Source organism: Crocuta crocuta, unplaced genomic scaffold, assembly GCF_008692635.1.
Source record: "Crocuta crocuta isolate KB4526 unplaced genomic scaffold, BGI_CrCroc_1.0 scaffold102, whole genome shotgun sequence".
NCBI lineage: Eukaryota > Metazoa > Chordata > Mammalia > Carnivora > Hyaenidae > Crocuta > Crocuta crocuta.
Window position 1 is genome coordinate 660,389 of NW_027530019.1, and position 13,667 is coordinate 674,055.

A 13,667-nucleotide genomic window follows, 5' to 3' on the forward strand; every position below is an offset into this window, starting at 1 on the left:
TAAGGCACCCTGTGTCCCCTCATCTGGTTAGCTATAAATTGAACTTAGCTGACATTCTTCAAAAGGGTCAAGGCAATTACAACTCTCTCAACAACAGCTTTTGAGTTTCTGGTGCTTACATGTTAAGAGTCTACATGTAAAGTGCCTCTTAACAAAAATTTTGAGTAAAGGTAGGGAGCAATTTTTTTGTACACTGTCCACGGTGTAACAGATTCATGGACTGAATCAGTACTGAAGGACTTCGGGACGTCAAGAGGCATGTTTATCCAGAAAAGTTCTGGAACTTAAATTCATCAGTTTGCAGGCTAGGTGGCTTTTTGGTATAATGTGAAGTCACTCTTCAAGTCAGTACTTTCCATTGGCCTTGTAAATATAGCAAGTTGCATAAAATGGGCACTTAGGAAATATGGGTTGAATTTGATACCCACTTAGCAAGTGGAGGTGGTTGTCTAGTTGATTATGTAGTAAGGTGTTTAGACATCACTGCTGTACCTATTCAATACCACTATAAATAATTGAGAGTATGTCTGCAGTCCTACCATAGGCATTGTGTTAACTAGAGTTTGTTATTAAAATAATTATTTAGGGGCGCCTGGGTGGCTCAGTTAGTTAAGCGACAGACTTCAGCTCAGGTTGGTGGGTTTGAGCCCCGCCTTGGGCTCTGGGCTGACAACTCAGAGCCTGGAACCTGTTTTGGAATCTGTGTTTCCCTCCCTCTCCGCCCCTCCCCTGCTCATGTTCTCTCACATAATAAGGATTTTTTAAAAAATTAATTCCTTAATACAAATTTTAAAAATAACTAACAAAGGGGAACCTTCTTGTACTGTTGATAGAAATACAAACTGATGTGACCACTCTGGAAAATAGTATGGAGTTTCCTCAAAAAGTGAAAGATAGAATTGTCCTATGATCCAGTATTTTCACTACTAGGTATTTACCAAAAAAATACAAAAATACTAATTCAAAGGGATACAGGTTTCCTGATGTTTTTAACAGTATTATCTACAATAGGCAAATAAGAAAAGAGTCTAAGAGTCCAACAGCTGATGAATGAATCGACAAGATGTGAGATACACACAATGGAATATTATAAAAAAGAATGAAATCTGGTCATTTGCAGTGACATGGATGGAGTTAGAGGGTAAGTGAAATAAGTCAGAGAAAGATAACTACCATATGATTCCACTCATATGTAGAATTTAAGAAATGAACAAAGGAGGGGAAAAAAGAAAGAAGGAAACCAAGAAACAGATTCTTAACTACAGAAAACTAATGGTTACTAGTGGGGAAGAAGATGGGGGAATGGATAAAATAGGTGATGAGGATTAAGAAGGGTACTTGTGGTGTGGTAAGCACCAGGTGTTATATGATAATGTTGGGTCACTATATTATACATCTGAAATCAACATTACAGTATATGGTAACTGAGAATTAAATTAAAACTTTAGTTAATTAATTAAAAAATAACACACATCAGGGCTCCTGGGTGGCTTAGTCGGTTGGGCGTCCGACTTTCACTTAGGTCATGATCTTGTGGTTCATGGGTTCCAGCCCGCATCGGGCTCTGTGCTGACTGCCAGCTCAGAGCCTGGAGCCTGTTTCAGAGTCTGTGTCTCCCTCTCTCTCTGACCCTCCCCTGCTCACGCTGTCTCTCTCTCTCTCTCTCTCCTAGAAATAAATAAAAAAATTAAAAAAATAAAAAAATAAAAAATAACACACATCTGCCAGCTTCCCCAGAGGAGGGAGTCAGCATGAAGTATTGTCTTCGTTTTATGTTAGCAAAAACGAAGCACCAACTATTAACTGTAGAGTCTTCTAGAAAGAATAATATGTACATAACATAAAGACAAGCCTCTTAACTCCAAAGTTTCTTATTCAAATAGGCAGATTATACCGCTATCTTCTTTCTAAAATCCACTGGAAAAAACTTACTCCTTTTACTACTGAGGAAATGATTTATGATAAGCATAAAACATTTCATTAACTATAGCATAGGAAAATAAAATCAAATGTCATTAATTATGAAATGACAATATGCAACTTACTAGGATCAAAGAGTAAAGATAACAAGCACCTTAGATTTATGTAATACTTTATCATTTCAAAGCACTTTCATATATGTTATTTTAATTAATAATCATATGATGCTTTAAAAATGACATGTGTTTATAACACCTCCTAACTTGTATTCCTCCAAGTGTTCAAATCGTCATGCCTTTGTTCTTGGCAAAAACTTTCCAAAGTGCCCCATTGTTAAATCATACAACATCCATACTCTAATGAAGATTAAAATTTCAAACTTCTTTTTTTAACTCATGGTAAGAGAGGTAAAATTAAAATAGAAATGACTTAGCATTAATCTCTTGAGAGTATCAGCTTGCCATTAATGGGGGTTATTAAACTTTCAAACAAAAACTTTGAAAAATTACTTCATTTGCATTTTCATCTTATCAGCCTGTGACTGCCGGCCTCCTTCAGGTCAAAGCACTGTTTCCAAGAGAATAGCTTAGGTGTCAGAAAAAAATACTCTTCTTTATTTTTACTTGCATCTTCTTTGTGGCTTCAGAACATGGGATTGCTTTGTAGTCTCGGCTCTACTATAACCTACCTAGGAGTCATTTCACTAAAATGAGGGAGTTGAATAAAACAATCTCTCAGAGCCTGTGCTAATTTTAGTTCTTTAATTTCTATTTCAGTAATACTTTCTTTTTACAGCATCTTGTTCATTAGTCTTCTCTTGGCCTCACTATTCAGAATAGAAATTTTTTGACAAGAAAACATTATTGCCATGTTTGCTATAAAGTCCTGAATGTTACCACAAGGGATGGGATTATGTTATTAATGCTATAATGATAATAATAATGGTACTGCCATTTTAATGCTTACCAAGTACCATGAAATCTATACACATGATCTCACTATGACAATCCTGTGAGGTATATATTGCTGGCCCCATTCTTCATAGCAGAAAAGCTAAAGCTCAGAATTTAATTCCCCAAAATGCAAAAATAGGCATACTATTCATAAGATATCCTATTTTCAGAGTGTCAGGACACATTTTTACACTCCAGTTCACAGGGCAGAACTGTCAAGGTAGTGGGAGGCATGGATGAGCTCATCTATGACATGAAAGCATTTTTCAAAATCTGCACATAATTCACTATGAACTCATTTTCTCCTGTAAGAGAAAACGTTACAAAAGAAGATAAATTTGCAATTCTCATGCCTTTCATGGTCAAATGAAAGCATGCACAGGTAGATTCAAAATAGTATTTTCTGGAACAAGCAATGTAGAATCTCAGTATTAAGAATGGAATGGTAGAGTTTTTAAAACTGGCAACAAAAAGACTTACTGCTGAAAATTTAGGCATTTGATTTTGTATTCTAGAGGGGACAAAGAGAAAATGTGTGTGAGTATAATTTAACACTCACACATAGTCTGTAAAGCAAAAAATTTTGTGAAAATATTATGCCAATTATATGTATATAAATATATATGAACAACAGGGCACAATGGGTTTTAATTTGAATTTTTTCTTCCTTGAAAATAGTGTTGCTTAATAAATAGATATATTGTTATTGCCACTGTAGATAATGACTACTCTCAAAAGAAAAACAAAAATATATAGTACAGTAAATTATATGAAAACTTCTCCCAAATACAGATAATTCATGTCTTAACTGTCTATTCCAGTATACTCTTCTGTATACTTGCCCATCAATTATGAATCCTTCTTTCTTGTCTGGTGGGAACAAACTCTATTCCTGATCTGGATGAGCATGGGGAAGGTGCTCCTAAACCTTTTGGATAGTCCTTATCTTGTTCTTGGGTAGTATCCGCACATGCATACACTTATCATTGCATTAGTCAACTGATTTCTCAAAGGAACCCTTTGTAGGATTAAAATGTTAGAGTCAGTCTTCATATAATTGTATTCCTTTGGATGGATGCTTTATTTCACACATGTAAATGGCAACCTAGGGATAAAACATGTCTAGAAGTTGTCTGCTGCTTGACATGACTTGTGTTGGCTTTCATACCATTTCTATTCTACTTATAAATTAAATTCAGATTTCCAAACTTTCTAATTCTAGTCAAGAAGGAATAATGGACTTGAGGTAATCTTTCCACATGAAAAACCAAAAAGTGAACAATGTATATGGTTTTTAACATACTGGAGATCTTTCAAGAAAGGACAGTGATTCCAAGGGGAAAAAAAAATAAGGCGAGCCTTATGATTACTTCAGTTAACTGCCTTGAGGTGGTTTTCAGGTCACTGTGCAAGGAGAAGGAACTCACTTGGAGTCTACTGGACTCTGAGTGAAAAACACAGAGCCAAAAACCCAAGAAGACCAAGACAGCTATAGACCACAGGCATAATGTCAAAAAGAACTGAACAGAAAGAAAAGTTTGATAATCTGCAGAGGTTTCCTCTTGTGTAATCAAGTGAGTCATATGAGACATACCGAAACTATAAGGCACAGGTAAGAAGGATCAAAAGAATTACAAATAACAGTGTCCAGCACTCATCAAGACCATAAATAGTGCTTGTTTCTACCTGGAAGACTTGAAATTTTTATCATTCATTAGTCAGTAGGGAAAGTACACGGTAGAGTCTTGTTTCAGTATTGAGGAATAATTAGCCCAAAGTTGAGTACTATTTCATTCCAACTTAACAAATTCTAAAGGCAACATCCAAAAAAAAAACAAAAAACAAAAAAAAACCCCAAACTGTTTCCATGTAACTTAATTATTTTTCACAGCAAAGCTCAGAAATATTTATAGGAGGCCAGAAATATCCATNGTTAACAAATTCTAAAGGCAACATCCAAAAAAAAAACAAACAAACAAACAAACAAACCCCAAACTGTTTCCATGTAACTTAATTATTTTTCACAGCAAAGCTCAGAAATATTTATAGGAGGCCAGAAATATCCATCAACCAGCAAGGTAATTTTTGCAATCTGGCATCCTATATAAAATTACCAGGCATGTGAAGCAGTAGAAAAATATGGCACATAATGAAGAGAAAAATCTATCAGCCAAAACTTACTAAGAATGGACACAGATGTTAGAATTGGCAGTCAAGGACATCAAAACAGTTATAAATTGTACATGTGTGAAAAAGTGAAAGACAATGTCAAGGGAATAAGACAAGTGAATATTTTCAAAAGGCACATTTGATGAAGGACTATTATTCAAAGCATTCAAAAGACTTTTAAAAGAATAAAAGCAAGCAAACAAACAAAGTGCTTCTTTAACATTCTTCTACAAACCAAGGAAGATCTACAGATGGCAAATAAGCATTTCAAAGGATGCATCAGATGTCATGAGAAAAATCCCAAGTAAAACAACAAAATACCATCATGCACCTATCAGAATGGCCTGGGTCTGGAACACAAACAATACCAAATGCTAAACAGGGCTCAAAGGAACAGGAACTCTCATTCATTGCTGGTGGGAATGCAAAATGGTACACCCACTTTAAAAGACAGTTTGGCGACTTTCTTATAAAACTAAACATATTCTTACCATACAATCCAGCAATTATGCTTCTTAGCATTTACTCAAAGCAATTGAAAACTTATGTTCATGTTTATGGCAGCTTTATTCTTAATTGCCCAAAACTGGAAGCAACCAAGATGTTCCTCAGTAGGTCAATGGATAAATAAACTGTGACACGCTAGATAATTGAATACCATTCAGTGCTAAAAAGAAATGAACTATCGAGGCATATAAAAGACAAGGAGGAAATTTAATGCACATTACTAAGCAAAAATGCCAACATGAAAAGGTTACCTACTGTATGATTCCAATGATTTGACGTTCTTCAAAAGGCAAAACTTTGGAGACAATAAAAAGATCAGTGGTTGTCTGGGTTTCAGGGAGAGAGGGGGATGAATAGGTGGAATGCAGAGAGGATTTTAAGGCAGTTGAAGTACTCTGTACAACACTATAATGATGGACACACATCACTATGCATTTGTTCAAATTCAAAAAATAAAAACCACCAACAGTGAACCACAATGTAAACCATGGACTCTGGGTGCTAATGATGTGTCAGTGTAGGTTTTTCAATTGTAAAAAATATAGCACTGGTGTACAGGGGGTGTTGATAATAAGAAAAGGCTATCGATATGTAAGGGTAGAATGTACATGAGAAATCACTATACCTTCCCCTCAATTTCTCTGTGAATTTAAACTTCTCTAAAAAAATAAAACCCTAATTCAAAAACAAAAGTTCTAAGCATAGAAATGGAAGAAACAAAGATTCAATTTGAATTTCCTAAAATGGAAAAAATATTGAGATGAAAAATACCATGATTTGGATTAATAACAGATTGGACATGACAGAAGAAAAGGTTATTGAATTTAAATACATGGCAATAGAAATGCAGAAAAAAAGAAAGGAGAACGAGAAGGAAGAAAAAAACACATCACCAGTGGGTTGTGAGACAACTTCAAAAGGCCTAATATATGTATAAGCAGAGCCTCCTAAAGGTAGAAGCAGAAAGAATACATAGACAAATACCCCAAATTTTCCCAACTTCAAGAAAAGTATAGACTCACAGTCCCAATTTATTCCATAAACCCCAAGTACCAGTACCAAAAACACAAAGAAAACCACACCATGGTACAACATAATCCTGTTGTGCAACTGAGTAAAGAAAACAAAGTCATAAAAGCAACTGGGGAGGAAAAGACATATACAGAGGAACAAAAACTAGGGCAACATGGAAAATATGAATGACACGACAATGGAAAAACATCTTTAAAGTGAATTTGTTATTTATTTTGTTTTTTCAGTTTATTTATTTTGAGAGAGAAAGAATGAGCAGAGGAGGGGCAAAGAGAGAGGGAGACAGAAAATCCCAAGCAGGTTCTATATGGCTTCAGCCTGATGTCGAGCTCAAACCCACGAACCATGAGATCACAACCTGAGCCAAAATCAAGGGATGGACGCTCAACCAACTGACCCACCCATAAGCCTACACAGTAATTTTTTATTTTTTTATTTTTTTTATTTTTAATTTTTTTTTAATTTTTTTTTTTATTTATTTCTAGGAGAGAGGAAGACAGCGTGAACAGGGGAGGGTCAGAGAGAGAGGGAGTCACAGACTGAAACAGGCTCCAGGCTCCGAGCTGGCAGTCAGCACAGAGCCCGACGCGGGGCTCGAACCCACGAACCGCGAGATCATGACCTAAGCGAAAGTCGGACGCTCAACCGACTAAGCCACCCAGGCGCCCCTCCACAGTAATTTTTTAAAAATTGGTATTCAGAATCATATGATCATCTCAAAGATACAGTAAAAACATGAGACAAACTACACCATCGATTTCTAATCAAAATGATCCTCATAATGGAAATAGAAGATGATGTTCTCAACTGGATAGGTGACATCTACAATAAGCCTACAACTAACATCAAAGATAATCAAAAAAGGAACATTTTCCATCTATGATTGAGAACAAGGCCAGGATGTGTGCCTTTGTCACTTCTACATGGTAGCATATTGGAAATCTCAGCCAGAGCAATGAGGCCATGAAAATTATATCCGGTTGCCTTTTGTGTGAGAAATGACAGCTGATTCTAAAACTCATGTGGAAATAATTCAAAGGTTCTAAAATAGATAAAATAACTGAAGAAATTAAAAGTTGGAAAACTAACACTGCCATCATTTAAGACTGATTATAAAGCCAAACAACAGTAATTGAGGCTATGTGGTACTGGCATATGAATAAACAGATAAATGGAACAGAACTATCTAGAAGTAGATCAACACATATTGGATAGCTGTATTTTATTAAAGGTGCAAAAGCAGCTTAGTAAAGGAAGTATAGCACTTTGAAACAATGGTGTGGGAACCACTGGTTATCCATATGCAAAATAGTAAACTTAGGTTTATAACTTCTCCCATCACATTAAAAAATTACCTAAAAAAATGTATGATGGAAGCACCAGGATGGCTCAGTCGGTTAAGAGGCCGACTTCAGCTCAGGACATGATCCCAATGTTTCTGAGTTCTAGATGTGTCTGCCTCTGTGCTGACAGCTCAGAGCCTGGAACCTGCTTCAGATTCTATGTCTCCCTCTCTCTCTGTCCCTTTCCTGCTTATGCTCTGTCTGTGTCTCTCAAAAATATACATTAATTAAAAGAAAATAATGGACCTAAATGTAACATATAAAACATATACAAATGCAAAATACAAAGAAAGGCAAACTATTTAAACACTTAAGAAGATACGTGGACAGCACATGACAGATGCTTGAAATCATTAATCATTAGAGAAATGCAAAATAAAACCACCATATGATAGCACTACACTACACATATATAAGAATGGCAAAGATTTAAAACACTGGCCGTCTCTATGTCTGGAATTTAAGGCCCTGAACTCCTGTACATTGGTGATAGAAATTTAAAAGGGTACAACCTCTTGGAAAAATTGTCTCAAAATTAAATCCATTCATAATAGATGTTCTAGTTATCCTACACTTTGGTATTGATTCAGAAGAAATGTGTATGAATCTTTGAATGGACATATGTTTACAAGTCTCTGAACAGCTTTATTTTTAATAGCAAAGAACTAGAAACAAACCAAATGTCCCTCAAAAGGCATAAACAAACTCTGATATCTTATTACATGGAATGCTACCTTGCAAGAGAAAGAAATGGTCTATTGCTAGATCCTACAACATGGATGGGTTTCAAAGTAATTATGCTGAGTGAATCAAACCACAAAAAAGGCAGTATGCATAGTGCATGCTCTATTTATTAAAAAGTATACAAAATGAAAAACATTCTATAGCATCATAAAGTAGATCAGTGATTGCCTTGCCATAGAGAGAGTTAGGAGGGGTGGCTTCACCAGGGCATGAATATGGGGTTATGAATATGTTCATTATACAGTCTGTGGTAATGGTTTCATGGAAGTATATGTAGGTCAAAACTTAACAAATACACTTTAAATATGTATGCCTATGCTTTGTCAATATTATCTCATTGCACCTGTTTTTAAATTTTCAAACTCCCACCTTCTCCTAAGAAACTGGGAGTTCTAGCTGTGTTGCATGCGCACGCAAGCTGTGTTTTTCCAAGTCACTTGCTCAAAGCTTGCCATAGTCCTGTCCTTTTTTGTTGCCCTTAACCTGCTTCGATTCATTATTTGACTGCTTTAGAGATTTGAAGTTATGACTATCAATTGATTTTTGTCTCTGTTAACAAACTGAGGAATATAAAAATAGTTCCTTCCATCAGTGTGAGGGAGGAACCATCCCAACTCATTCTATAGTACCCCCTGTTTTTTTTTCCCCAACAAACTTTCTAAGTCTATTTCTGATGATTCCCCTCATCAGCCCATATAAATAAGAGCTCCTTGTTTCTTACTATTGCCCTTATTCCCAAAGAAATAGGTGTTAAGTTTGTTTCCTTAGCATGTTAACAGGATCCATGTTTAAACCATCAGCATAGAAAAGAGGAAAGAAAAAGAAACGACTATCCTTAAACTCAGGGTTAGAATTTTTATTTCTACCAAATGCTAACTGGAAGTAATTTTATGTCTCTAGAAAGAAAAGAACCCTTGTCAGAAAAATAATTTCTTGCTGTTTGATGTAAAATATAAGAGGCTTAAAAATATATGACCTCTCAGAAAATGAGAGGTTGTAAAAGTTATCATCAACCATTTCATCCTGGTATAGGTGGATGGACCAAGTCCTGCCCAAATCTATTGTCTTTAGTCATAAATCTTCAGATGTCAAAATATTGCTGAATCAAGCCAGTAAATTCCGCATTATGCTGGGTCAACCCAAGTTACAGAGTATTTTATTCCTTTTTCTCCTCTAAAGTCACTCCAACCATGCCACCTTTTGTTTGAAATACTCTTTTTATTCACTTGCTTCCAAAGATGAAGAATAATAAAGTAGTGACTTCATAGCACTAATTTCACTTTTTATTTTTTTCTGCATAGATAGTATTAAATGATACTTATTGCTTCTATATTTTGCATGCCTATCCTAAGTTTATTCCCCAGTACATTAATAATTGTAATAGTTTCACACTATATACTTACAAATAAAACTTCTCATCCCATACTGGATTCAAGTTTCCAAAAATGGTTTTAGTTCTTCTTTTGTTCTTTCCAACTTGAACAGTAACATATGGGTCACTAGACCCTGTTTTGTCTTTTGCCTGTAAGCCTTGTGCAGAAACCACTGAAATAAGCCAAAATGGACATTTTTAGTATAAAGATTTCCTCAAACAAAAAAAGAATTATTTATAATGAAGGCAACATTTCTAACATTTTATACGCTGGGTTTGCAGATCCACTCCCAGTGCTTTTATTATCATGAACATTAGGACTCAAAAAATATTTAAGAATGAAAATGCTGAATATTAAAACCTTCCTTGAATATTTACTTTTGCCCGTAATGAAGTAACTACATACATACACTTTCATATATATATATATATATATATCAGCTATATATAGATGACTGTATACATATATAGAGAAATAATGATACATGTACAATATGAAAAATTTTATCAACATAATCCAAAGGTCTATGATTTAAAGTCTGTTTCTATTTACGAACTTGTTGTCACTCTTTTTTTTAAGTTTGTTTGTTTATTTTGAGAGACAGAAACTTTGCAAGTGTGGAAGGGGCAGAGAGAGGGGGAAAGAGAGATCCCAAACAGGGACTGCACTGTCAGCCCAGAGCCTGATTCAGGGCTCATTCTCACAAACCATGAGATCATTACCTGAGCCCAAACCAAGAGTCAGATTGCCCTGAATTTGCTATCACTACTGATCAACTCAACCTAGTAAATGAAAAGCATCTTTATCTTGTAAGTACCATATGAGTAAGTTAAGAGGCTTGGTAAACATTAACACAAGATGCATGCCCTTGTTAATGTTGTAAGCAACTTCAGGAGTTCATATTATCAGACACCACTAAGCTCAAATTGCCTTGACTCTCGGATCAATTGTTTGAGGCATATCGATCACAAATTAAGTAAAATGATGTGTGTTTTCTCATTAAGAAAAACTGACTAGAGAGATTTTCAGCTACTCTTGTAATTAATCAGTGGCAGGCAGCTACAAAGCTAGTTTCTTGGAAACCACAGGATATTGATGAGTCTATTGTAAAAGACAACCTTCTTCCTCTGGAAGAGCTTTCTGATTAGAACAACCAACAGACTGAAATTACTTCAATTATCTAGTGTATATACATGAGAACTTTGAAGTACAACTACACTTGTCAGTATTGACAAGGAAGAAAAATTCTACTTATTTTTACCTATTATTATGAGCAGTGATTTCTAAGATATATGAAAATCTCAATGTGGAATCAAAATTTTAAAGATAACTATTTTTACCTGTAATGGTTATTTTTGCTGACCACTTAGATGTCCCGTCCAGTACACTCTGCTTGGCTGCTTTTGTGTACTGCACAAAATCTTCTTTAGAAATCTGAAACATTTCCTGAATTACTTCAAACACCTCTGGCCTGTTTTTCTCCCTAATCTTCATTCTTTCTTTCATAGCTGTAATGATGGTCTGAGTCTTGTCTTCCGCACCATGTTTAGAACTCTTTTCTGCCGCTCCTATAATGGAAAAATCAATGGTGACATAAATGTACATAATGTTACTTTGTGATGGCCTGAGAGAGAGAGAAAAGGAAGGAATATGAGAATGAATAAACGCTTTCATTTTGAGGAGTCAGGGTGCCTTTTTCAGGGACGATCAGGACAAACAAATATTGCTGGACAAAACATCCAGGCTTAGATTCAGAACTAGTCTTTTGAGTTAATGGCAAGTAAATGGGCTTGCGTGATTTCCAGTTTTTTTTCTGTTATTTGATGAAATTGGGGGTTATGCAAATATGTGATCTAAATTTTTGAAACAAACAGAATGCACACAATCATTATGTTATATACTGCACACATATACCACACACACAATTGAGAAAGAGATTGGATATATAAGGGAAATGTTACTTGAAACTCAGTATTTCAGGGGCATCTGCGCTGCTCAGTCGGTTAAACGTCTAACTTCAGCTCAGGTCATGATCTCATGGTTCGTGGGTTAGAGCCCCGCGTAGGGCTCTGCGCTGACAGCCAGCTCAGAGCCTGAAGCCTAATTCAGATTCTGTGTCTCCCTCTCTCTCTGACCCTGACTTGCTCACGCTGTCTCTCTCTCGCAGAAATAGATAAAACATTTAAAAAGTTTTTAAAAAAACAAAGTATTTCAAATACTTGTGTTCAAAGTGCTTAATTACTTTTAGTGATGGAATTTATCATAATTGAGTGCTTAAATTCTTCTTGTAAAATAAATCCACCACTATCTCTTATGTATTCAAATATAGTGTAAGCTTTCTCTTGGAATTAATTTGGAAGCCACTGGGCTAGATGATCGCTAAATACCTGACAGACCACAGGCTTGAACACTCATTCTGTGATATGTCCATAGTTTTCAGCAGGCTGAAATCTTTTCTACTTAAACCCCTTTTTTGATTGCTAGGAATTTTGTGACTGGTCTCAACTTTCTGGGCATTTTTATTTAGAATGAAAATTCTTTTGGCAGTGAAGGATTTCCAAAACTCAGTTCTTGGTCCCTGACCTTCTACAACTACCAGCCAGATATTCTCAATGTTCTGTGTGGCCTGTTGGTGGCACAAGATTACACAAGTAAACACTAAACCATGATTCCAATTCTCATGGTTCCTTACTGAGCTTGAAATGGGAAAGCAAAACCCCAGGTACCAATACTGCAGGAACTGCCACTGCTGAAACCAAATATTTTGGGGGTCAGAACCACTGAGACGTGAAAAGAATGAAAAACAAAACTCACGTTCATACCTAGTAACAGTTCCAATTTTCATCTACATGACTGTAAGTACTATCCAACTTAAATTTTTTTGAAATATTGTACTTCTGAAATAGGCATACTAAGACCTAGTAAAACATTTAGAGACTAAGAAGGATAACTTTTTATTTTTTTAATTTTTATTAAAAATGTTTTAAAATGTTTTTAGTCTTGAAAGAGAGAGAAAACAGAACACAAATGGGGAAGGGGCAGAGATGGAGGGAGATACAGAATCCGAAGCAGGCACCAGTCTCTGAGCTGTCAGCACAGAGCCTGATGCGGGGCTCAAACTCACAGACCATGAGATCATGACCTGAGCTTAATCGACTGAGCCATCCAGGAGCCCCTAAAAACGATAATTTATCTGTACCATTTCTATCAAAAAGGTAGAAGCTGAAGCTTCTATATAGCTGAAGCTATTCAGTAATGTACTTTGAATCTAAGTCTTTGAATGTTAAGCCCAATTTAAGGATAAAAACTAAGACAAAAAGGAAGAGGTCAACTGTTAACTTTCCTTATAATAAATTCATATTCAATTAAACAGCAGTACTTTAGCAAAAATCTTCATTTATTTAAAAGTATAACGTGTTTCCTCTTAATGTAGAAAAAATACATTCATAATAACCAAGGTATAATTAGAGGAAGTTAAAGGGATTAATATTTAATGGTAGAAAGAGCAGATTCCCTGTCTTTATCTTTAAAAAACAAAACAAACTTTTGAGGTGTTAAGCCACAGTAAAAAAAAAAAAAAAAAAAAAAAAAAAAAAAAAAAAAAAAAAAAAAAAAAAAAAAAGAAA

The 13,667-nt window shown here is 35.3% G+C and overlaps 1 protein-coding gene across 2 annotated transcripts in view; it reads right to left on the reverse strand.

Moving 5' to 3' along the window:
* The window catches only part of UNC13C (unc-13 homolog C), a 558,456-nt gene that overhangs the window by 316,612 nt on the left and 228,177 nt on the right, over positions 1-13,667 (reverse strand). For both annotated transcript variants that reach the window (XM_077764313.1, XM_077764311.1), the window contains 2 exons: positions 11,382-11,609; positions 10,072-10,213 (listed from right to left, as the gene is read on the reverse strand). In XM_077764313.1, the coding sequence (XP_077620439.1) occupies positions 10,072-10,213; positions 11,382-11,609 (370 nt within the window). The remainder of the gene's footprint in view (positions 1-10,071; positions 10,214-11,381; positions 11,610-13,667) is intronic.